Source organism: Labeo rohita, chromosome 17 (assembly GCF_022985175.1).
Source record: "Labeo rohita strain BAU-BD-2019 chromosome 17, IGBB_LRoh.1.0, whole genome shotgun sequence".
In the NCBI taxonomy this organism is placed as follows: Eukaryota; Metazoa; Chordata; class Actinopteri; order Cypriniformes; family Cyprinidae; genus Labeo; species Labeo rohita.
This window is the reverse complement of record NC_066885.1, coordinates 27,021,463-27,046,213: the sequence shown is the minus strand read 5'-3', so window position 1 is coordinate 27,046,213 and position 24,751 is coordinate 27,021,463. Positions and strand designations below refer to the sequence as shown.

The window sequence follows — 24,751 nt, the reverse complement described above, 5'->3', positions numbered from 1 at the left end:
CTATGGGGGGCACTATTATTTCGTTGACGTGAAATGGTTGCACTCTGTGAGTTTTTGGTGCTACCTGTTGCTATTTTTACCGCAACACAACTCTGAAAATAAAATATTGATACGATGCCACATTGGGCTTTTGTTTGTAATTTTCTGTCGAAGGGGCAACAAGAGAAGCGATGCAAGTCTTTACCGCTTTTCGTAGTGATTTGAAGAAGACAAAAGTATGGGAAGATGCCTGTGGACGAATAAAACTTTCTAAAGACCTGTGTCTTTGTTCTCTTCACTTTAGTCCTGATGCTTTTGAGGCTTTTGGTAGACCACAGCTACTGAAAAAGCTTACAAATGGCGGAGACAAGAAACGCTAGATGCCATCCTGACAGGACGTAAACATGCCGATGCTTGACAAGACGCTGCAGCCACTAAAGGAGTTTCTTAGTGCAGATTTCACTCGATATCCATGGGCGTTTAAATTCCTTGTTGGAAAAAAAAATCAATGGTATGGCATTTGGTTTAAGCCTACACTTATATCCATCATGACCTGTAAGCGCTTTCATTAGCTGTGGTCATCATATCAGTATTATTTTCCGAGTTCTGTTGCGGTAAAAATAACAACAGGTAGAGCCAGTAGCTCACCAAGTGCAATCGTTTCACATCATCACAATAATGGCACCCCCCCACAGTCCATAATATGTATAAAACAATGTGGATTTTTAAAAAAAATTCTTTATTAGGTTTTCTGCTACATATTTCAGTAAGAGACATTTATGTTATATTAAGCCATACAAGTTATAAAATCCAGGTTCCCTTTGAGCAGAGTTTTCTGATAAGTATAACGAGCACAGATTATGTGTGGGCCACAAATAACCAGTGACTAAGATGACAGTTTGTTCTGCTGGAATCGGTACATTGCTGTAGGATAACAGAGGCTCTACAGAAAAAGGAAATTAACAAATAGTTTGTGACTCCATATTGTGAAAGCTTGAGCCTGCCTTATATACTGTATATTCCAAAGCAAAACGTCTTTAGGCACGTCAAAGCGCAAGAACACTTTTTTTTTACTCAATTATTTCAATGGTCACTGTTTCTTGAAAAAAGAAGAACTCTTCCTCTTGCAAACTCAGTGACATCAGAAACAGTCTACATCAAGTACACAAACGCAAATGCTTGGCCAACCCATTACAAGCACATGACCTCTTTGTACATAGGCATAGTTCACCCAGAAATGATAATTCTGTCATTGTTTACTCACCCTTATGTCATTCCAAACCTGTATGATCTGTGAAACACAAAAGAAGATCTTTTGAAGAATGCTGGTAACCAAACACGTTTGTAGGGGTGGGCGATAAGACCAAACTCTTGTATCACGATATGAGTAATTTTATTTCACGGTAACCACATATATCACGCTATAGTTATTTTGGCTTTAAATAGGGCCTTTATGATATCGAAAATTTTGATACCATAGAAATTTCATAATTCTTGTGACAAATATCACAAACACTAAAACTAGCCTAAATAAAAAAAAGCTCACAGAAGATAAATAAACAGTCATTAAATAAGCACGTGAGTGATTAAATAAGAATAAGAAACTAATTATAGCTGCAAGCAGCGTTGAAAGGGCCCTCGCACTCGGGCTCATCACCATGGTGCCTTTTGTAAAACAGTGAACGGTGGGCAATTTGCATTTAAAGTGATCAATATAGAAGGAATATATCAAGGTCATTTAAATGTGCCAAACTTCCTGCTACCAGGTGGTGGCGTTGTGACTATAACTGGATATTGGCATGTAGATATGTTCAGGCCAGCCCTTTTATAAAACATTTTGGTTCATCAGCTTGGTGCAGATTGAACATGGTATGTTTGAGTTAGTGCAAAATATCCTGTTGCCAACAGGTGGCGCTATGATTATAACTGAATATTGGGCTTTAGATGTGTTCAGGCCAGGACTCTTACCAAACATGTGAAGTTTGGTGCAGATTGGACATTGCATGACTGAGCTACAACATGGCAAAACATTGAACTCTGTTAGGCTGCCAAACACAAAAAACTCAAGATCTTCACAATCTAATATTGCAAACAAATATAATGTTAATGTCATTAAATCTCTATGAGGAGTTTGTTAGACCATAAAATATTCCACATCCTGTTGCCAGCAGGTGGCGCTATGGCTATAACCGAATATATGCTCATGGGCATGTGTTCAGGATAGGACTCATATCAAACATGTGAATTTTGGTGCAGATTGAACATTGTATGCCTGAATTCTAACAACTTCCTTTTTTATGGTGGAACATCAAAGTTTTTCAGGCCACCACAGACACACCCTTCAACGAAAACTCAAGATCTTCACAATTTAATGTCACAAAGGGCTTTAGATTAGACTGACCAAATTTGGTATTGATCTGTTTAAATCTCTAGGAGGAGTTTGTTTAAATTATGGCAAACGGCACAAAACTTGCTGAGAAAATTTAAAATAACAGACTTCCTGTTGGGTTTCAGTCTTCATACCGAAAAATACGACAAATTTCAACCAGTTTATTGTGTCTACCGGTACATCGCCAACCCCTACAGGTTTGGTTTCCGCTGATTTCCATTATATGGACAAAAACACCATGGAACACCATGAGGGTGAGTAAATGATGACAGTATTTTAATTTTTGGGTAACTATTCCTGAAAGTTAACTCAGCAAGGTTCTCTTCTGACCTGAAAGTAAGTCCTTACCATGTTAGAACACTAATGACTTCATTTCACACATTTCGAATAAAGCATTTCAGTTCACATACTTGCGTACAGTGTTTCAGGCCACATCTAGGTGCTGACAGCAGCCAAAGCACAAGCACAAAAGGGGTTAATGATGGCATGATCTATCAGTGTACCTGCCACTGCTCAGAGAGGGCTGCAATGCATCAAAGCTCAAATAAATAAAATAATAAATACTATAGCACAGCCAGTCTTGATGCAAACCTCATGTAGATCATGAATACGTACAATCATCTTCATAAAAGCTCTGGAATGTTTGAAAGGAAAGAAACTATAAAATACTAAACATCCAGCCAATCACCATCATGTATAACCTCCCATGTTCTGAAAGTGACTTTAGTGTTTCTAAAAGCCAGCATCTTAAAATTGAGGCTACTGATGGAGAGAAAGCAAACGAGTTGCAAAAGTTGCAGATGTGCGAGGGAATGAGAATCACTTTTTAGCTATTGTGGAAATTGGGAAAGGTCCCACTTTCACTCATTCACTTTTTCTGCTAGTGTCTGAAACCTGTGGTTGACTATCTGCTCAGCTTGCTTAAGCACCTGAACTCACGGATGCCGGATTTCCCCCGTTGGGTGTGTATGGTGGCGGAGCGGGCCTGTCTCCCACAGCATCCTTCCTGTATGTGAGGATGAGAGCGGCGCAGAGGAGGTGAGCCCGATAAACTGGGAGGAGAGCGGCTACGGCCCAAACAGCCCCTGCGGTGCTCGTAGCGGGACGGGGAAGAGCTGACGGAGCGTTGTAGTGAGGAGGAGCTGCGGGGGGAGGCGCTAGAGCTGCGCTGGTGGAGATGGTGAGCAGCGGTGGGACTGACAAATAAGTGCCTCGGGCCCATGTGCTGGGGGGAGGAGCAGCTAGGGTGCGGAGAGCCACGGGGTGAGCTTGCGTGCATTAGCTGGGCCAGACAGGTCAGCAGATCACTGTCACTGGTGCTGCCGGCACGAATCCTGTACCGCCGTAGCCTGGAAGAGAAGTCAAACTATAATATAGCATGCAACTGATAAGGAAACAGATTGATTGAAATAGATTGATAGAAAAAATTGAAGCACCTCAGAATAACTTATCGACTGCTCAAAAGGTCTTAGCTACTGCCTGGTGACCACTGAGAGCACTATATATAGCTATGTGATTAGAAATGTATTCTAGATAATACCTAGGCATTAATAAATTATTCTGAATATTTGCTAGGTGTTCTTGGTGGTAGACAGAACACTGACAAGCAGCTGATAACAGCCTGAACTGCATGAAAAACTGCCAGTTTTGATAAACATACTGTTGGCCTTAAGTTCTCAGAGGCAAGTAAAGATTTTGGTTGTCTAGAACAGTGGTTCCCAATTCTGGTCCTGGAAAACCCCCAAAACTCATGTTAGATGTCTCCCCAATCAAACACATCTGGTTCAGTCGATCAGGACTGGGAAATAGTGGTTCCCAATCCTGGTCCTAAAAAACCCCTGCACTGCGCATTTTAGAAGTTTCCCTAATCAAACACCTAATTCAATTCATCAGCTCATTAGTAAGACTCCAAGACCTCAAATGTGTAAGATAAGAGGGACATCAAAAATGAGCAGTGTTGGGGGTCCTCCAGGACCAGGATTGGAAACCACTGCCCTAGACCGAAATTTCTGACATCCTAGATCAGTGGTTCCCAATCCTGGTTCTGGACAACCCCCAAAACTGCAAGTTTTTAATGTCCTGGAGAACCCTCAGCACTGCACATTTTTGATGTCCCTCGTATCTTACACATGCATTTGAGGTCTTGGAGTCTTTACTAATAAGCTAATGAACTGAATAAAGTGCATTTGATTAGGAGGGATCGAAAATGCACAAATAAGAAATGAGAAGCACCCTTATTTCCAGATCACTAGAAAGCTACAGGCAGGTGTGTCTGATTACAGTTGGAGCTAAACTCTGCAGGACAGTGGCCCTGTAAGACCAAAGTTGCCCATCACTGTTCTAGACCAGTGGTTCCCAATCCTGGTCCTGGAGAACCCACAACACTTCCCAATCCTGGCACTGGAGAACCCCCCAAAACTGCACATGTTAGATGTCTCCCTAATCAAACACACCTGATTCAATTCATCAGCTCATTAGTAAAGACTCCAAGACCTCAAATGTGTGTATTAGATAAGGGAGACATCAAAATCATGCAGTCTTAGGGGTTCTCCAGGACCAAGGTTGTAATCACAGGTCTAGAATGTCAGAAATTTTAGTCTAGACCAATGGTTCCCAATCCTGGTTCTAAACACTGCACATTTTAGATGTCTCCCTAATCAAACACACCTGGTTCAATTCATCAGCTCATTAGTAAAGGTTCTCCAAGACCAGGATTGGGAACCACTGGTCTAGAATGTCAGAAATTTCGGTCTAGGGAGTGGTTCCCCCAATGTTAGATGTCTCCCTAATCAAACACACATGGTTCAATTCAGATTATTAGTAAAGACTCCAAGGCCACAAATGCGTGTGTAGAATAATAGGGACATCAAAAACGTGCAGTGTTGAGGGTTCTCCAGAACAAGGATTAGGAACCACTGCCCTAGACTGAAATTTCTGACATTCTAGATCAGTGGTTCCCAAACCTGGTTCTGGAGAACCCCCAACACTTCCAAATCCTGGTCCTGAAGAACCTGAAGTATCCCTAATCAGTGTTGGGGGTTCTCCAGGACCAGGATTGGGAACCACTGGTCTAGAATGTCACAAATTTCAGTCTAGGGCAGTGGTTCCCAATCCTTGTCCTGAAGAACCCCCAAAACCGCACAAGTTAGTTGTCTCCCTAATCAAACACACCTGGTTCAATTCATCAGCTTATTACTAAATACTTCAAGACCTCAAATGTGTGTATCAGATAAGAGAGACATCAAAAATGTGCAGTTTTGGGGGATCTCCAGGACCAGGATTGGGAACCACTGGTCTACGGTTACAGATTCTGACAGAACCATACATGTACAATACATGAACAATAACTACCTTCCATCCACAGTGGAGCGGCTAGGAGGTTTTCCTGGTGGTGGACGGGGCATGAAGTGTGCATTAATGGCTTCCCCACTTGTTGTGGGGGTAACTGGACGTGGTATCTTGCTCTTCCGTAAAAGTGGGCTAGAGGATGAAGACAGTGAGGGAGCGTCATCTCCATGACGATCGGAACGAGAACCCAGAAGTGACTCTTCATCTTGAGAGCGTTCAGATGAGGCAGAAGAAATCTGGTCCCGCTGCATAGCAGCCACTATGACACGCCTGTCGGAAGATAAGGATGGGGAAGCAGAGGGAGAAAGTGGAATGTGGTGAACCCTCCTCTGCAGCAACTTCTCTTTAGCAGATCCTGGTGGTGGATCCAGAAGGCTGGATGGTTCTAACACTGGGATACGGCTATGCCGACGACTGGGGTCTTGTTTGAGAGTGGAGGCTGGAGAAGAGGGTCCGTTTCTGGCAGGAGCATCTTCCTTTCTCTCCTCCAGAGTGCATTGGTTGGGCTCTATTGAGTGCTCAAGGATGGGAGAATCACTCTTGGAGTCTTTAAGTTTAGGAGGCTGCTCGTTGCCATTTCTCTGTGTGTCTGAAGGAGGTGTAAGACAGCCGTTCATCAGAACTGGGCTACGTGGAGAGGGAGGCGTGCGTGGTGATGGAACCAGGCTTGGCACTGGGCTTGAAGGTTTCTGAAGTCCATTCCCATTTAGCAAAGGATCTCCTTCAACATTAGAGGGGCTGGTAGGCTGGAAGGCAACATGCTCCTGTGGGGAGTTGATGTCAGCTGTGTTGTCTTGTGGATGCATCTCATTGTTACCATTTTCAGTATCACGTCTCTCCAGTGGAACGCTGTCGGATGCAGATTGGGAGGACAGCACAGAGGGTCGCTGAGCTGTCAGCTGAGAGAGGAATAGAGAAAATTAGCAACACATTACATAAATTGTTTATGTTCTTGATGTCACCTGGGGGTCACAAATTCAGGTTCATTCTTGATGAATGCTTGTATTCAAAACCAAACATGCTTGCATGCAGATATTAACTGATCTTTGACAAACCACACACAACGTCTTTGTGTTAGTAAAAAGAGAATGTCTGTAAGTTAAAATATCCTTTAGACCAGGGGTGTCCAATCCTGCTTCTGGAGGGACAACCTCCTACAAAGTTTAGTTTTAACTTGTTTCAAAACACCTAGCTAGATGCTTCTAGTAATCCAGAGGACATTAGGCAGCTGTTTTAGGTGTGTTTATCAGGGCTGAAAGTAAACTTTGCAGTACAGTGGCCCTCCAGGAGCAGGATAAGACGCCCCCCGCTTTAGACACCTTGGATGAAAAGCAATACCTGACTTAAAGGATAAGAGATGGTTAGTCACATATACAGAGGAATGAAAACACAAGCCCTGTTCCAAAACCTAGTGACTGATTTGGAACTCTTCAAATAAGCATTACTTCTGTTTGACACAAGCACTGCACACATATTTCTCCTGAAGTGAAGCAGGAGACTTGACTTACAACTGATTCCAACTGAGTTTCAAGTTAGCAGGATGCTAAGCTAACATGGTGGCCCACCAGGAGTAGGACTGGACGTCCCTGTCATTAACAGTACAAGGGGCACAGAAACACTACTGAAGGTCCTGCAAATTAAAAATTTAAAACAATAAAATGTACTGTATACCTAGAAAAGATAACCTGCTGAACAACACACTAGGCTAAAGACATTTGAAAGCCTACCTGCTACAACTGCAAACATCTATCCCAGACTATCCTAGGAACCATGTGACTAGGTAGACCCAAACCTAGTTCACTAGGTTTACTAGGAACAGAGCTATTTACAAAGTCCACAGTTTTAAAGACAGCCTTGACAGAAAAAATTTTTGGGCATGCATAATGGACAGAACAGTATTCCTGGGGTTCTTTAAGGATAGAGTGCACAAAAAACAGCATGACTTCAGAACTAATACAAATACAGTACAAATACAAGAAAAATCAAGAACATACAAAACATACAAAACAGGAAGTAGTAAGACTGGAAAGAAGACATGTTTGGTGGGCAGAGATGGTCGAAGTAATGGGAAGCACGGAATGGGAGTGCCTATTCACCTGCTGAAGCTGAGCGCGGGTGATTCGTATGACTGAGGGGAACTTGGTGTTTGCAGCCGTCGCTGGAATAGCAGGAAGTTTCCTGCGTCCAGGCGAATGGGCAGCACGGGGCTGGGAAGGTAGTGGCAGCGAGCCGTGGCACGAGGAGGTGGTAGAGGAAGGGTGGTGTTGGTGGTCTGCAGATTGGCTACGCCGCATCCCAGGTGGGGCGCGCTGGTGTAGGGGGTCCGACAGGGTGGTCAGGAGGGTGTGTGGGCTAGGGGAGCGCAGGTGCAGGGGGCTGCACGTCCTTGCCACAAACTCCTCAGGTTGGGATGCAGGAGAGGTGGGAAGCTAGAAAACGAAAGTGGGGAACAGTGGAAGGGAGGCGAAAAGCATTTAGTGAGGTGGATCAGGTGAGTCAAGGGCGGTGAATGGGTAGTGAAGATGGACAAAAATAAGGTATAATAAAGATAGTAGCAGGTAATGAAGGAATAAGAGGAAGCAGATGGTTACAGATGGCTATGTATGCAGAAGGAATTCACAGATATCTTCCAGAGACTCTGGCACTTAAATCAAACTTTCATAAGGTCAGTATTGTGCCTGAATCTGCAACATTGTAATAAATTAAGCCAGCTCTATGTGGTTTTACAACACTCCTTCCAGAAACAGTGTCTTGACCTGGACAGTGAGGATACAAGATCTCCGGTAACAGGATCAGCTTAGCTCAGACTACCGTAAGCTTACATCACAGACCTGAGGGTGAGCTGTCTGTATCTCATTACTGTGGGTGACAGGTGAGCAGCCCTCTGAGACCACCTTTATTCTGCTGACACGAGTGTGTGCGCAACATCGAAAGTGTTAGCCTTATTTACGACATCCAGAAAAGAGTAGAGCAGAAGGAGGAGAGTTTAAAGGGGACATTGGATGCAAAATTCACTTTTACATTGTGTTTGCATATAAATGTGTTAATGATAAAAATCCATTTGCACCTTTTTTAAATCCACCAAAAACCTAAACACTCTCAATTATCAAACAGTTTTGATTTTCTGAGCAGTATGATGTCATATTGCTCAAGCCCTGCCCCGACCACTGGTAGAGTGTCCTATATCAGCATATCCCAGTTACACGCTGTCTGTTGTTCCACGCGCTCAAACAGCTGTACTGACAATGTCTCATAAGCAATGCAGATGTTTTGTAGTTGGATGTAAACTTAATTTTCTCCCAACATCAACGTAGTGGATTAGTTTCGTTTTTTAATGGTATTGGTAACGCGCCACCAAATACACCAAAAAACGGAAAAGAGGGGCGGGGTGAGCAGCAGCTCATTATCATTTAAAGAGACATTCACTGAAAATGGTCACTGTGAACAAAGCAAGTTTTTGGCAAGGTAAAAATGGTGTTGCTTTACATGGCCATTGAGGAATTTTAACCAAAGTATGTTGCAGACATTTCATGAAGACATACCAATTTGTGGAAAATGGGCATCCGATGTCTCCTTTTAGTGAAAAACACTAACTGTAATGTTTTTTAACATACAAATAAAAAAGTATAGGAGATTAAATATCCTTCTATAGTGTGTATCAGTAGGTAACACTGCAACTTATACACATGCTGTTTTTGTATTAAAGTATAGGCAAGATCCTTGCCAAAGTGAATCATCCTCAGCTCCTGTCTGGCTTGTTCATGATCATATTTGTAAGAGAGAAACAGTCTAAAATTCGCCTATTCTAAATTTTGTGAGAAACTTGGCAGGGATTACACAGGCTTTATATAAATACTACTGTTAAAAATATAATATATGTGACTCAATAAAAAATACTTTAAAGCTGTTGTGATTTATACAAAAATTTTGACCACTAGGTGGCAATGTCATCCTACTCTTCAGGTCCCCTTGGGTCACACCAATAACACCTTCCAAATTTGTCTTGATAAGCTAAAGCACTGCCAAAATAGAGCCTCTTGTTCTGTTTGGTGCCTTTGTTGTAACCAAGGAGCTGAGAATGTGTCTAAACATCAGTCACCAAATTTTATATTGTAGAAAATTTGTAGAAGTAGTGAGAACAATTGTTTTCTAAACCATAGTTACCTGTGTGAGTGCTCCTTCAGCCAGTGCCTCACCAGGGCTGGTGGGAGTAACAGGAGGTCCACCAGCAGTAGGGAACACACTGAGCTCCAACCGATCCATCCTATGTGGGCCCTGGACTGTGTGAGGCATGTGGGCGTCTCCTTGTACGGGACTAGGAGTGGATTCTTTATCTGGTGATTCATCCATTGGCTGCAAAACTTCTGGCTCCTCTTCACACTCATCTGACGGGCTACTAGTGAGTTTAGCCTCACGACCAGGGCTACTTCCTGCAGCCTCTTTGAAGTCCTGCAGGTCAGAGCCCTTCTCTACCATCACCCAATCACGCAACTCAACATCTTGTAAACCTGAGCTCAGATTTAGAGCAACAAAGCCACTGTTGGCTGCACCATCGCCCTGCTCAGGAGATCCCGGTGAAGCAGGCTTGGGCGAGCCACTGCCAGAGCGGAATTCCTCGTCATAGTGCCAAACACGCTCTGTGTGACTTCCGTTCAACATGGCCATGCCAGGGACACCATCAGCTTCCCGTTCCTGTGCTGTACCAGGTGGCTGCTTGCCAGAACTGGTCACAGAAACCAAATGAATGTATACTAAGTCTTCAGAACATACCAAATAGTTGCTAAATTTGTGCAAAAACTACAATCTTGAGTGCAAAAGAGACTTACCAGGCCTCTACAAACCGTTCAGTGTTGGGTTTGGGCTCTAACGTTAGTCTCTTCTCCAGCTCAAAGCTATGGATGTTTCGCAGTTTCCTCAAAAGAGGAGTGTCTCTGTCTGAAGGCACCACCTCTGACCGGACTCGCACTGGTGAACCAATGCTAGGCCCCGCATGGGGGCTCTGATTGCCTCGGTTGCTATGCTCATCCTCTGTCCCCATCTAGAAAGGAAGGGCAACAGAATATGAAACTTGCAACAACAGACAAAGACGTCTATTCATGGTTCATGGTACACATTCTGGTACCTTCCAGACAGCAGGACAGATTCGATTCCGGTTTCGGTCCAAGTCCTCCCAGACATCAGTCTCCAGGTTCCTGTGAGGAAGATTCTGAGATCCAGGCAGATGCTCGGGTCGAGCATTGTCCCCATCACTTAGCTGCTCATCTTGTAGAACTTCATCTGTGTTCTCCTTCAGAAGATCTCCAGGCACCAACGAGGCATTCACAATGCTGGAAGAAAACAGAAGCACAAGAGATCTTCTCATGGTGATACCACTACTATGACAATCCAAATGTTTAAGAGAGTTTAACCAAGTGAAAGTAAAACAGTCACATGATTTACCCCATCTGAGCTGGTGTGAGGCGAGTATGGTGCTGTGGCGTGTTTGCCGTGGCGGTGATTGTCAGTGGGCTATCTGAGCTCATCCTTTCCCAATCGTACGGGTCATTTTCCACTACGTTGTAGGTCCTCATGCTATTCTCAAAAACGGTCCTCAGTAGCTAGAATGGAGAATAATTTTCATATGAGATCCACCAAAAATGCTAGATATTCCACTGATTTATTAAAGTGTCAAAGTTGTACCTGATAGTCAGGTTTGGTGAAGTAGTCCAAATTGCTGATGTGGTCCAGAAAGACATTGAATTCTGGCGGAAGGTGCTTCAGCATGAGCCGATGATCGTATGTGTCTTTTAACTTCCCAACTTGCTCCTAATGCATAAACACACAAATATCATCATCACTTCTCAACAAACAGGAAAATGCTTTTCATAGCACTTCTTCTTCCTGCCTGATCAGCACCTTGTCTTTTATTTTCCTCCAGGGGAGTTGCCCAACCAAGAACTCCACCAGCATGTAGAACAAAGACCACAAGTCATCATGTCGCCCCATCTCCTGTGACAGTAAGACCAAAACAAATCTGATCAGACCAGCATTACCAACAGCTGAGACTGTGCAGGAACAAGAGAGCAAACAGGGGGATTCTTACCTTGTTCTTATGGGCGTTGATTGAGGCGTACCGTACTGTACCCCTAAACCCTGCAACAGGACGGGGCTGAGAGAGAATAGAATCTTACAGTACACAAATATATAAAACCTAGTGACAAGTAAATACTCACAAACATACAGTTGAGTTAAAAGTTTACATACACCTTACAGAATCTGCTAAATGTTAATTATTTTACCAAATAAGAGGGATCACACAAAATGCATGTTATTTTTTATTTAGTACTGACCTGAATAAGATATTTTACATAAAACACAATTGCATATAGTCCACAAGAGAAAATAATAGATGAATTTATAATGATTCTTAATACTGTGTTGTTACCTGAATGATCCACAGATGGTGACAGTTGTTCATGAGTGCCTTGTTTGTCCTGAACAGTTAAACTGCCTGCTGTTCTTCAGGTCCCACAAATTCTTTGGTTCTTCAGCATTTTTGTGTATTTGAACCCTTTCCAACAATGACTGTATGGTTTTGATATCCATCTTTTTACACTGAGGACAACTGAAGGACTCATATGCAACTATTACAGAACGTTAAAATGCTCACTGATGCTCCAGAAGGGAAAATGATGCATTAAGAGCCAAGGGTGTAAACTTTTGAACAGAATTAAGATCTCTCTTACTATGCCTAAATATGATATTTTTTTAATTTAGTACTGCCCTTCAGAAGCTACAGAAGATACTTACATGTTTCCCAAAAGACAAAATAAGTTACATTTACCCTGATCTTCAATTTCAAAATGTTTTTACCCCCATGCATCATTTCCTTCTGGAGCATCAGTGAGTGTTTGAATCTTCTGTAATAGTTGCATATGAGTCCCTCAGTTGTGCTCAGTGTGAAAAGATGGTTCTCAAAATCATACAGTCATTGTTGAAAAGGGTTCAAATACACAGAAATGCTGAAAAACCAAAGAATATGTGGGACCTGAAGTTTAACTCTTCAAGACAAACAAGAGACTCATGAACAACGATCACTAAACAAAAAAAAAAAAACACAGCTGTGGATCATCCAGGTAACAACACCAAGAACCAAGAATCAAGTGTATGTAAACTTCTGAACAAGGTAATTTTTATAAATTCAACTCTCTAGTTGAATTTTCTCTAGTGTACTATATGTAAACATTTTATATGTGAAATATCTTATTCAGGTCAGTACTAAATAAAAAATAACATACATTTTGTGTGATCCCTCTTATTTTGGTAAAATTAACATTTTGCAGATTTGTCAAGGTGTACGTAAACTTTTGACCTCAACTATATAAACAAGTATAAACACTGCATTAGAAATGATTACTGATACTGACCGGTCTGACTTCTTGGCAGGAGTTTGTAAATTGGCGTGCCAAACCAAAATCTAACATGTAGCAAGTTCGGCATGTGTTAGGAAATCGGCCCATGGCAAAGTTGGACTGCAAACAGTACAAACAAGTCATTCATTACTATAAGGTTGCAATACTTTGAGTAAAAAATAAACAGTAAACTATTTAAACAGATAGTTCACCCAAAAAGCCATCCTAGGTGTATGTGACTCTCTTCTTTCAGAGGAATACAATCAAGTTACATTAAAAAATGTCAGGCTCTTCCAGGCTTTCTACTGGCAGTGAATGGGTGTTGGGATTTTGAAGCCAAATAAAGTGCATCCATCCAACATAAAAAGTACTCCACACAGATCTGGGGGGTTAATAAAGGCCTTCTTAAGTAAATCGATGTGTTTTTGAGTAAAATATCCATAGAGATTATGGTTTATATTTAGAGTTTTTTAGGCTTTATAGAGATTAAAGTTCATAAAGTTTTAAATATGGTTATTGTTCTTACACAATTGCATCGATTCAGAAGGCATTTACCCCTCGGAGCCATGTGGAGCACTTTTTTATGACAGATGCACTTTATTTTGCTTCAAAATCTTAACATCCATTCACTGCCATTATAAAGTTTGGAAGACCCATAAAAATTTTTTAATATGAACTCTGTATTCATCTGAAAGAAGAAAGTCATATAAACCTAGGATGGCTTGAGTGCAAGTAAATCATGGGGTATTTTTTCTTTTTGGGTGAACTATTCCTTTAAGTATAGTATGCTGCTATTTATCTACAATACAGAAATAGATTTTGTAATCACTATTATTTGTATTGGAGGCAGTTAAAAGACTTTAAACTTCTTACCGGTTTAATGTCACGGTGTAAAAAGCCAACTGAGTGGATGCTCTCGATGGCCTCCAGTATCTGGAGACCTAGTCTAAGTGTAGTGCTGACTGTGAAAGTGCCGCGGTTCATGCTCCTCCTCAGATCCGCTAAATTACGGCCCTGCAAATGCCAAAAAGGCAACAGTTAATCATTTTAGCTGCAAATATTTGACTGAAAGACATGTTTAATATAGTCATAAATAAATGCTTGAATACTTGAGGTCCTCAAATTCATATACAAATTGCAACAAACAAAAAGACAAATGTACATCTTGCATGAATTATTAAATTAACGTATATTGTAGGTAAGTAATGCATTTACAAGTATAGACCTATTTTTATATGCCACAGTTGATTTAACCATCTTTACTTTTTATTTATTACCTTCATAGCTTTCTGTGTACACTACTGCACTCACATTACAACTATTAGGCTTGTAAGATCATCACAAATGAACTGTAATAATAAATAGAACAGAATAAATACATAGCCTGTCAATCAAACCTCACCTGAAGCTCCATGACAACATAGTTAAAGCGATCATTGCGGCCACATCCGACAAACCGACAAACGTGATCTTTTCCTGAAACAAGGAGACGACACTTTATTAGACTACATAGCAACTCATTTTATGGCAACCACTCATAGAGGAAGTCATTTACATATAGAAGTCTTAAAGGTACAGTGGCAAACAAGCCTGTTTAATTCTAAAGAAAATCTAAGAAAAATTTTGTTTTGGTTAAAGGAGAAATCCACTTCAAAAGCAAAGATTCACATATAATGTACTCACCCCCTTGTCATCCAAGATGTTCATGTCTTTCTTTTTTTAGTCGTAAAGAAATTATGTTTTTTGAGGAAAATATTTCAGCATTATTCTCCATATAATGGTCTGGTATGGTGCCCAGATTTAAAGCCGCATTTAAACTGCATTTTGGAAGTTCAAAATCGGGGCACCATATAAATTAGAGAAAATGCATAAATGTTTTCCTTAAAAAACATAATCTCTTTACGACAAGAAAGTAAGACATGAACATCTTGGATGACAAGGGGGTGAGTAAGTTATATAGGGCCCTGTGAAATGCTTTATTTTTTCTCACCATATGTTTTATGTTATCAAACTCTGTGTTTTAGCATGTCTAATTATTTGAATGCATACTTAATTTATTCAAATTTACTCTTAAAATAGCTTTGTGAAAGGTTTTTTTACCCTCAGAAATTCTGTGTTGTGTATTTAAAATGTTCTGGTTATCAAATTAAGGCATAAAACATTAATTTAATTTATCTTTTAATTATTGAAAATTAAGCAAACTTTTTTTTTTTTTGGCAAACAAAGGGGAATTTACTATTAAAATTAAAACATGGAAGTTGTGTGATTACACCCTAAAAAATAATGTTTGTTTAATTTTAGTAGTAGTAGTAATAGTAGTAATATATATATATATATGTAGCACAATGCCTACAATTTAAACCTGACTTTTATTTTGACAGGTTGCTGTGTCCACCTTTACATTTCTGTGTGTGTATGATATAACACTAGTTTTCCTAAAATGGAACGGTCAAATGGTCATGAAGTGACTCTCAGCAGATATTGTTCATGTATTTATGTCCTCATTTAGTGAGACAACAGACGCTGAAATCACAGCGAGTGTCATGCGCTTCAGTTTCCATTCATTAAAACAGAGACACGCAGATCATGCAGGATTCACATTTAAATGGTATTTTTGCGGCGTAATATTTACAGATACTAGTCCATATTGCGGTTTGATTTAAGTGTAATGACCTACTTTTGAATAATTCATTCAAACGTTGACAAATTCCGTGACATTCCGCATTATTCAGTAAATTCCGTTTTTATGACTGGATTCCGTGATTCCGTCCGCATTTTCGGGGAAATCACAGGGCCCTAATTATATGTGAATATTTGTTTTAGAAATGAACTTCTCCTTTAGTAAAACAATGATTACAATATAAGCAGACAAGAAAAAGAAAATGCTACAAAAGTTTTGAATATGACCACTTCACAGGACAAATGGTAAACACTAAGTTTATTTCTTTTTCTGTCCATGTGCTCCACTACTCCTCCTCCTAATGGAGGTCTGTCCAGAGGAGGGGGGGTTTATGGATTTAGTTCAGTGTGGCTCAGCTCTCTTGGGACGCTCTCTGGGCTGCAGTAACAGATCAAACCAGCTTCGGCCATATTGTACTCTGATGTACTCCTGCCTTCTGTCCTGACGCATGCTACAGTCCCCCGCAAGACCCTCTCTTGATACCTCTTTCTCCAGGTCTCCAGTCCTCTGTTATTATAATTATTCTGACCAAATTCTGAGTTCATATTCATTATTTAGACTACGCAGTATTTGTATACAGAATTATGTAAAAAATGACATAATGCCAACCAGCAAAAATAAAGAGCAATAGTATCATGTCATGTGTGCATTACTTCTAGTGACGATCTGTTTTGTTTACTTTTCTCTTCTAACGTGGTGGGGGGTGGCGAGTAGATAGAGAGATCTCCAGTTACAAATCTTTCCCTCAGGAAGAGATAAAACCACTCTGTCCTATCATACAGCCAACATGATACAAGTACATTGATTTTTTTTCATAAGCAGAGTGGAGAGGTTGAGGATATAATGGAGAACGACTGTAAAGGGAGGGAAAGAGGATAATGATGGTGTCATTGCTGGGCTCTGCTAATTGATTTGTTGATTCTTTGCCCAGAGGAAAAGAAGACACGGTTTGATTTCAAGCTTGGCTCATGATCCTTGCGATGCTTAATCCTTACAATTACGAGCTATTTTATAAACATAGATGTTCTTTGCTCTATTTGAAACTATTAGGATTCAGGGCTGCATTTATCTAGTGCAAAACATTACGAATTTCGGTAACACTTTACAATAAGGTTAATTATTTAATTAGTTAACATGAACTGAGAAAGAACAATACTTCTACAGCATTTATTAATCTTAGTTAATGTTAATTTTAGGATTTACTAATGCATTATTAAAATCAAAAGTTTGTTGTTAACATAGTGTTTCTTAACATGAAGAACTAACATGAACAAACAATGAATGACTGAATTTTAACTAAAATGAACAAGGATTAATAGTGTAATTAATGTATTGTTCATTGTTTGTTCATGTTAGTTAATACATTAACTAATGTTAACAAATGACACATTGTAAAATGTTACCAGAATTTCAATTAAGGAGACAGTATTAAACATGAACAAAGAAATGTATATTATATTCAACCAGTAAATCAAAAAAAGTAATTTATATAACATAATGATAAAGCAGCATAGAAGTAAAAATAGTGACATACTACCTTTAAAAGGTTTGGGGTCAGTAAGATTTTTTAATAACACTAAAAACACACTAAAAAGAGCAATATTAGTGAAATATCATTACAATTTAAAATAAGTCTTTTTCTATTTTAGTATATTTTAAAATGTAATTTAATGCTGTGATGACAAAGCTGGATTTTCAGCAGCATGAAAAAGCTTGAAAATTAGGGTGAATTTTCATCCATTTTCATCAATTTGATCCTTTTAAAATGCTAATTTGTTTCTCAAGAAACACAGACACTTCTTAATATCAATATTGATATTAAGTGCTGCTGTTTAATATTTAATAAGTATTTTAGTGAAACTGTAATACATTTTTCAGGGTTCTTGAATCAAAAGAACAGCATTTCTTTTGTAATAAATGTCTTTACTGTAACTTTTGATCAAATTAATGCATCCTAGCTGAATAAAAATACTCACAAAAAAACATAATAACACCCAAACTTTTGAATGGCAGTACATATGAAACTTTAAAAAAAAAAGTACATTTGTGAATTTATTGAAGTATACGATTTGTAAAGTTTTTTGTAAATCACACTTAGACACATTTATCTACTCTACTTAACAACTTGCCTTGCAGTTTCTTCAACACTGCCACCTCCATCTTCAGAACCTGTTTGGGTTGTTGAGCTGACTCTGCTTTCAGAGCCACACTGGTGCGGTTCATCAGGTCCAGAGCCTCGTAGATCTCGCCAAAGCCACCACCACCAATTTTCTTCAGCTGAAAAAAAAAAAAAAAGCAAAGACCAGAGTGATAAATTATCTTTGAATTTGAAGATGAATAATTAATCATAGATTATTAATCATAATAATTACTAGTACTATCATTATTTCAGAATTTAATTAAGCCAGTTCAATTCTAGGTCCACTGTTTACACACCTGATCCAAATCACATTCATAATAAAATATGTAATGCGTCTCAGTAAGAGACTAAAGAGACCATTGTTGGTGTAAAATACATTGAGAAAGAGAAAATAATCAATGTAATTAAAATAATTTAATTTGTGCAGCAATAATACTAGATGTTATGCAAAACAAGAAAAAGGGTTTTTGCAGGTTTTATGAGGGACTTTTTAAGACCAACTAAAGGAAATTTAAGGAAAAAAATCTAAAGGAAAACAATACAGTAATATGTTCTTGTATAGTTTGAAGTTTTATTTTCACTTTCAAATTAGCAGGAATTCAGCATCTAGCAATTGTTTGTCGTTCATTTGAGTTTTCCCTCTTTTCCTCGCTTTCCTTCGGTAAAAGTGCCATGCACATTTTACTTTCACTTTCAAATTAGTGGCAATTCAGCATCAAGCAGTTGTTTGTTTTTAGTTTGAGTTTTCCCTTTTTTCTTAACTTTCCTTCAGTTTTAAGTAGCTTGTAAAAGCGTTGTGCACATTTTGCTTTCACTTTTAAATTAGCACTATTAACGTAACGCAACAAACTTTTATTAACAAAACGAATAATAATACACCATGTTATATGCCTAATATAAAATAATAACTTACACAAAAAGGTTTAAATAGGTATACAAGACTGAAAATCAGTAAACACTATGTAACTAACTAAATAAAAAACTTAAAATGTTTATTAGCAAAATGAATAAAAGCTTGGAAGCAGGGCACACACCTTGATGTAATATAAAATAAAAAAATAAATTACACGGTTTAAATAAATAAAAATCAGCAAACACTGTGGAACCAAATAAATATGAAACTTCCACTATCACCTTAGAAAAATGACAAAAGTCAATAGGCTTTTTAAAATCCAAAATATTTTTAAAACAGGCACTTTAACATTTTGTTTTGAAACTCTTTCGCCATAGTCTTGTCTTTCTGACCTCTCTCTTCTTGTCAGTCAGCTCGACTCACTCTCTTCACATGATAAATTAAATCTGATCTGTGATGCGACTGTCATTCGGCACTCTGCATTGAGCAGCCGCATTCAGTTTTAATTGTATTGTCTGTTCTCTAACTGAACTAAATGATATTTATTACTAAAAAAATCTAAACGACAAGCTCTTCTTCGGGTGACTGACAGATGAAGCAGCACATACCGCCATCTACTGCGTATTGTTTAATGAATATTGAGCGAAGTAAGCCATGTAGCACAGAAATTATTTCATTTCACTTTGACATGAAACACACAAGGAAACAATCCCTCACAAATGCCATGATCATATGAATTTAAGGCCTTTCAAGGCCTTAATTCACGGAAAAGAGATTTAAGACTTTTTAAGACCCGCGGAAACCCTGAAGAAAATGCATAATTACACATGTCCTTTGTAATAGCATCACAGTTTTTCTGCACAGAAGTCGCATTGAATTTTCAAGATTTTGCTATGTATTTCTCTTGGCATCATATGTCTCTTTGTGGCACAATCTCTTCTGCCCTCATGTGTCACTTCCTTTTCCCCTCAGACCTCCCTGTACAGTGACAAATCTGGTTTTCTCTAGGGATTATACTCGGTTGATTCAGCAGCGAGCTTATACAACACGTTTCGTCAGAGGAAGCAACGTATTACCGATCAGTTGACTAAAGGAGCCGGTCACAGATGAACACACACTGCACTACGAGATCAGCGTGAGGAGTGAGTCACTACCTGCCACTATCTGCACACTTACTGAAAACAGTCTCACTTACATACGCAAGCGTAGGTAAACGTAGTATCACATACTTTACAAAAAACAGATTACTTTTTGTTTGCACAGTCAGGATTTTTATTTTTGTGAGCAACTATCTTAAGAACGGTCTAAATCAATAACTAGGCTGTCTGGTCATTTTACAAGCCAAGCACTACACTGATGTGCGTTAGATAAAACCTGCAGACTTACTACTTTCCATCGTTCCTTCACCAGAATGCCCGTGGACAGGATGTCTGTCTGCTCCAGCCCTGCGCTCATCCTGTCTGTGGTCTGCTCCGAGCTTGTCCCCTAACGCCAGCGACAGGGGTCTGGGTCTGGCATTGGAGCCGTGTGGTGCCCACTGGACCCAGAGAAGAAAGGAACATTGTGTTAGTACTGCTTGATGTACTGTGACAGCATTTACAATGCACAATGGCTTCATAGTCAGTAATCAACACAATGAGTAAAAAGTAAATATTTGATTGAACACGTTGGACATGATTTGACTGGTCAAATTTGATACAAATCAAAATAACATCCAAGAAATGATTTTAAAATAATACAGACAAACATTTCAAAAACTTGTACATGACTTGTCAAATTGTCACTGAACTGTCATCAAATATTTAATGCACATTTCAAACAAGTCTACCAGTGGTCTCTTTCGAGAGGCTTTTTTCTTCAGGAGATTGAATGCGGATGTGACTAACATTAGAGTGTCCAAAATAAAAGTGCATCTTAAAAATATATACTGATTTTTAAAACGTGGATACATGGATACAAACATGGATACATCATATTGTCATTTGGACGTTGTATAAATGTATATTAATGTTACAATACTAGTAAATGACGTGGGGGGAAAATGAGATATTGTGGCAAAAAATTAGAAATTTGGCGACTCAGGGGACTGTAGGACTTTCGTTCATCTTTGGAACACGAATGAAGATATTTTTGATGAAATCCCAGAGCTTTCTGACCCTGCATAGACAGCAACGCAACACACACGTTCAAGGCCCAAAAAGGTAGTGAGGATATTGTTAAAATAGTCCATGTGACATGAATAGTTCAGCCTGAATGCTACTGAAGCTACAAAAATACTTTTTGTGAACAAAACCCTCAAAATAACGACTTCATTCAACAATTTCTTCTCTTCCGTGTCAGTCATCGACGCACATTCACGACAGTACCACAACGTATGCATCATTGTTGATTAAAGTCGTTATTTTTGTTTTCTTTGAGCACAAAAAGTATTCTCATAGCTTCGTAAAATTACAGCTGAACCACTGATGTTACATGGACTATTTTAAAGATGTCCTTACTAACTTTCTAGGTCTTGAATGTGATAGTTGCATTGCTGTCTATGCAGGTTCAGAAAGCTCTCGGATTTCATCAAAAATATCTTAATTTGTGTTCCGAAGAAGAACGAAGATCTTACAGATTTGGAACGACATTAGGGTGAGTAATTAATAACAGAATTTTCATTTCGGGGTAAACTATCCCTTTAACTAAAACGAGAGAATGAATCAATAGTCTGGAACAACGTATGTGAGTGGAGCGGAACACCGAGATTTCCATTCCCGCACTGTAAACATCTAATCACCTTGTTCCGATTCCACTCCGGGGTTTCCATGTCACACAAGCTCGTTTACTATGTTCTGGAACTTGGATAATACAAGTAGAGCCATACAGGGGAGCATCACAGCGGCATATCAGTGCACCCTTGGGACGGTATTTCACCAATTAAATTACAAGACTGAAACTGCTGTATAAACAGTTACGTTACAGCTCTGTGTTGCATTAGCTGGCTTAAGATAAAAACGTCACGGAAATGTAATTGTAGACCATCAAGGACATGATATCATCTCTTAGAAGTGAGATAAACGTTTCCTGCCTTTAAAGAGCTTAGTGATTGACAGCTGTCATCTTAACACGTTCACACGTTAACATACTAACAAGGACTGTTGTGTAAAACTAATGTACTAGAGGTGTGCAGACGGTGTTTTAAAAAAAAAAAAACCCGTATGTAACACTCTGAGCTGTTACTCGAACAGTCTGTTTTGCGTGTTTTGCAGACCTCAAGTAATCACCAGATCATTACAGCATTTACTTCTTCCTGCAAATGCTGCTGCTTTCAATTCTGAAGACTTTTACTTTTTAATAAACACAACAGGCTAGTATCTGCCATATTTAAAATGAATTCTCTGAGTCTGATCTGGTTTAAATGGCAGCGGCCCGCTGTTGAAATGTGATCCGCGCAGCTCGATGTGTTGCGTTGCTACAGTCAACACCGACAACACATCCACACACATATTACATCTTGTTCATTCCAGTGGCTATGACCTTGAAAACAGTCATTTGTATGACTGCAGCTGTCACTGACGGCATGTCATGGAGCCGTGCGTCCGTATCCATGTTACTCACCTCAATCCCGTTCCTCACAGCGCCGGGTGTGGTTTATAATTCTCACAAAATGCGCTTTAAAATCATGTCAAAGACGTCAGATGGTGTATGTATGCGGAATGTTCTTCCATGAGGACGGCGGGAGATAACCTTTTCTCTGACATATGCACAAACAGCGCCGTGATTTCGTAAACGTCCCTTTATTATCGCGGCTCCTTCAGCATCTCTGCGGATTCGTGACGTGGGTCTCCTCTGATCCGTCTGCTTGCATGCGCGCTCGTTCGCGACGCTATCGCCCTTCGCAACAGCGAGCGCGTGAACTAGCATTCCACTCTGCGGGTGCACGTAGATTCTCAAGGCGCGTCCTCGAGAAATGCTCGAACTTGGGAGAAAGGTGCCCTCTTCTGTTTAAACCAGGGAGAGCACTATCAAATCGCGGTTTCTGAATACCGTACTGCTGGCCTTTTGTTAAGTTTCAGTCTTATATAAAAAAAATAATAATAATATATGATCCCTTTTGGAGGAAGGTGCACAAAATGCACAGAATATTCATTTTTCATAACCTGTGAATTAGGCCCATTTGCTATCCACACATAAACTGCTTACTTTCAGACAGAAAAAGTTTATGTTAAATATGTTATGTTATGTTATGTTATGTTATGTTAAAAGTTTATGTGTCCTGTATATTTCCTATATGTCCTATACATAGTAATGAGCAGAGCTGGGTAGTAACTGATTACATGTAATCTGGATTACATAATCAGATTCCAAAAATTAAGTACTTGTAATTACATTAAATTACATTTTAAAATACTTGTAATCAGTTACTTTTTTATGGATTACATGATTACAGATTATTTACACAATAGCAATAAATTATTCATAATTTTTGATTCTCCCTAATTCTGTCGTTTTTTGTTTTTTCTTAAATTTTCTTCTTTTTTTTATTTTATTTATTTATTTATTTTACTAAGATAGCCAGCATTTGACCACTAGTGTCTTTCAACATTGCATCAACTATTAATTTTTATTTAAATTATCGTTCTGTAGGTTAACTATGTATTTCTATGTCTTTGGAAGGCTTTTTACTTTTAAACACATTACAATTCAAACTTTTTTTGTCATCTGATCCTGTTTCAACTAATAGATTTATTTTAAGTACCTATAAAAATAAAATTATTCAAAAAACTATTCAAAATAAATATTTCAATAGTTTTCACATTTGCATGTTCATTGGTTCTCTGACGTTGGTTATGGTCAGATGGCATGCAGGTAACCCAAAAATGTTTTGATTGATTTTAAAATTATTTATTTTTTTAATTTAAAAATATTTATGATTTAACAAATTAGCTTTTCATTACACCAGTTTGGGAATCCTTGACGTAATATAAGGTTTAATGCACTTAATGTTGTTAATAACAACAAATGTAATATATTTTCTTACTCTTTGTATTGTTATATGTCAATATGGTAAAATTATCTTTTTTGTTTAATTATTGTAAACAAGGGTCAAAAGTAATCTAAAAGTAATCTGATTATATTACCTAAAATGTGTAATGTAGTGGATTGTTACTAACTACTTTTTTTTTTTAATGTAACTTGGAATCAGTAACCGATTACAATTTGTAAGTAATCTACCCAGCTCTGGTAATAAGGGCATAAAACATTTTTCCTGGTACAGTTGCATGATGAGGAGGAAAAAATTAAGGATATAAAATCACTGAACAAATGGTTCCACTTGCCCTCTTATCTCATTTAAGACCATATAATGTCATTCAAAATGTCAATTCTCAAAAGAAAGGAAGAAGATAAATGTTAATACTATTTTTTTAAAATAAAAATGAAAAAAAATATATTTCAGTGACCAGTGTTGGGAGTAAGTACATCAGATTACTTTTTCAAGTAACTAGTAAAGTAACTTTTTCAAATAAGTAACGCAAATTACTTTGTTTTCTGATTTATACACTGACAAGTACATTTCCTGTTGCTTATTAATTTCACTTTTAGTGTGAAAGGAGCTAAATAGTTGCCAAAAATACAACTTTTGGGTTTTCTGTTATTAAAAATAAATAAGCGAGCCCAGTCCAGGTGACAAAAAGTAACGCAAAAGTAACGTAAAGCGTTACTTTTCACAAAAAGGAACTTTTTTTATTTGTTTTATTTTTTTGACTAACGCAATTTTGTAATCCGTTACTTTTAAATCTTTCCCCAACACTGCCAGCGACTGTCCAGTCACGGATTCAATCGATGACAGTGTGACATTTCGACGCAAAATGTCACAGAGCTCAAAGAACCGCAACTGAAAACTAGTAGAACGGCATTTAGAAGAACGGACCAGTTAACAAATGGGCGTGGCTTAGCCCAGGCGTTTTTCTTGTGTTGTTGAAGTAGC

General features: G+C 38.8%; 1 protein-coding gene across 2 annotated transcripts; it reads right to left on the bottom strand.

The window, feature by feature from the left end:
• Positions 1–63: 63 nt before the first annotated feature.
• ttbk2a (tau tubulin kinase 2a) lies at positions 64–22,607 on the bottom strand. 2 transcript variants are annotated; one of them, XM_051133316.1, is made up of 16 exons: positions 22,381–22,607; positions 20,167–20,317; positions 17,917–18,064; positions 14,510–14,583; positions 13,981–14,121; positions 13,123–13,227; positions 11,799–11,864; positions 11,612–11,704; positions 11,396–11,521; positions 11,156–11,313; positions 10,839–11,043; positions 10,543–10,754; positions 9,881–10,439; positions 7,813–8,145; positions 5,720–6,615; positions 64–3,717 (listed from the first exon to the last, which is right to left on the bottom strand). In XM_051133316.1, the coding sequence occupies exons 2-16, from the start codon at positions 20,233–20,235 to the stop codon at positions 3,273–3,275; spliced, it is 3,630 nt and encodes a 1,209-aa protein (XP_050989273.1). In that variant the 5' UTR covers positions 20,236–20,317; positions 22,381–22,607; the 3' UTR covers positions 64–3,272. The 2 variants fall into 2 exon arrangements, with proteins under 2 accessions (XP_050989273.1, XP_050989274.1); XM_051133317.1 differs by lacking the exon at positions 7,813–8,145.
• Between the last annotated feature and the right edge of the window lie 2,144 nt (positions 22,608–24,751).

Coding starts and splice junctions, on each gene's coding strand:
- ttbk2a (XM_051133316.1), bottom strand. CDS start 20,235: ATGAGCGCAGGGCTGGAGCAGACAGACATCCTGTCCACGGGCATTCTG. Junction 11,865..13,122: donor CCTGCCAAGAAGTCAGACCG/GTCAGTATCAGT, acceptor ATTCTCTCTCAG/CCCCGTCCTGTTGCAGGGTT. Junction 6,616..7,812: donor CCCGCGCTCAGCTTCAGCAG/GTGAATAGGCAC, acceptor TTCCTCTCTCAG/CTGACAGCTCAGCGACCCTC.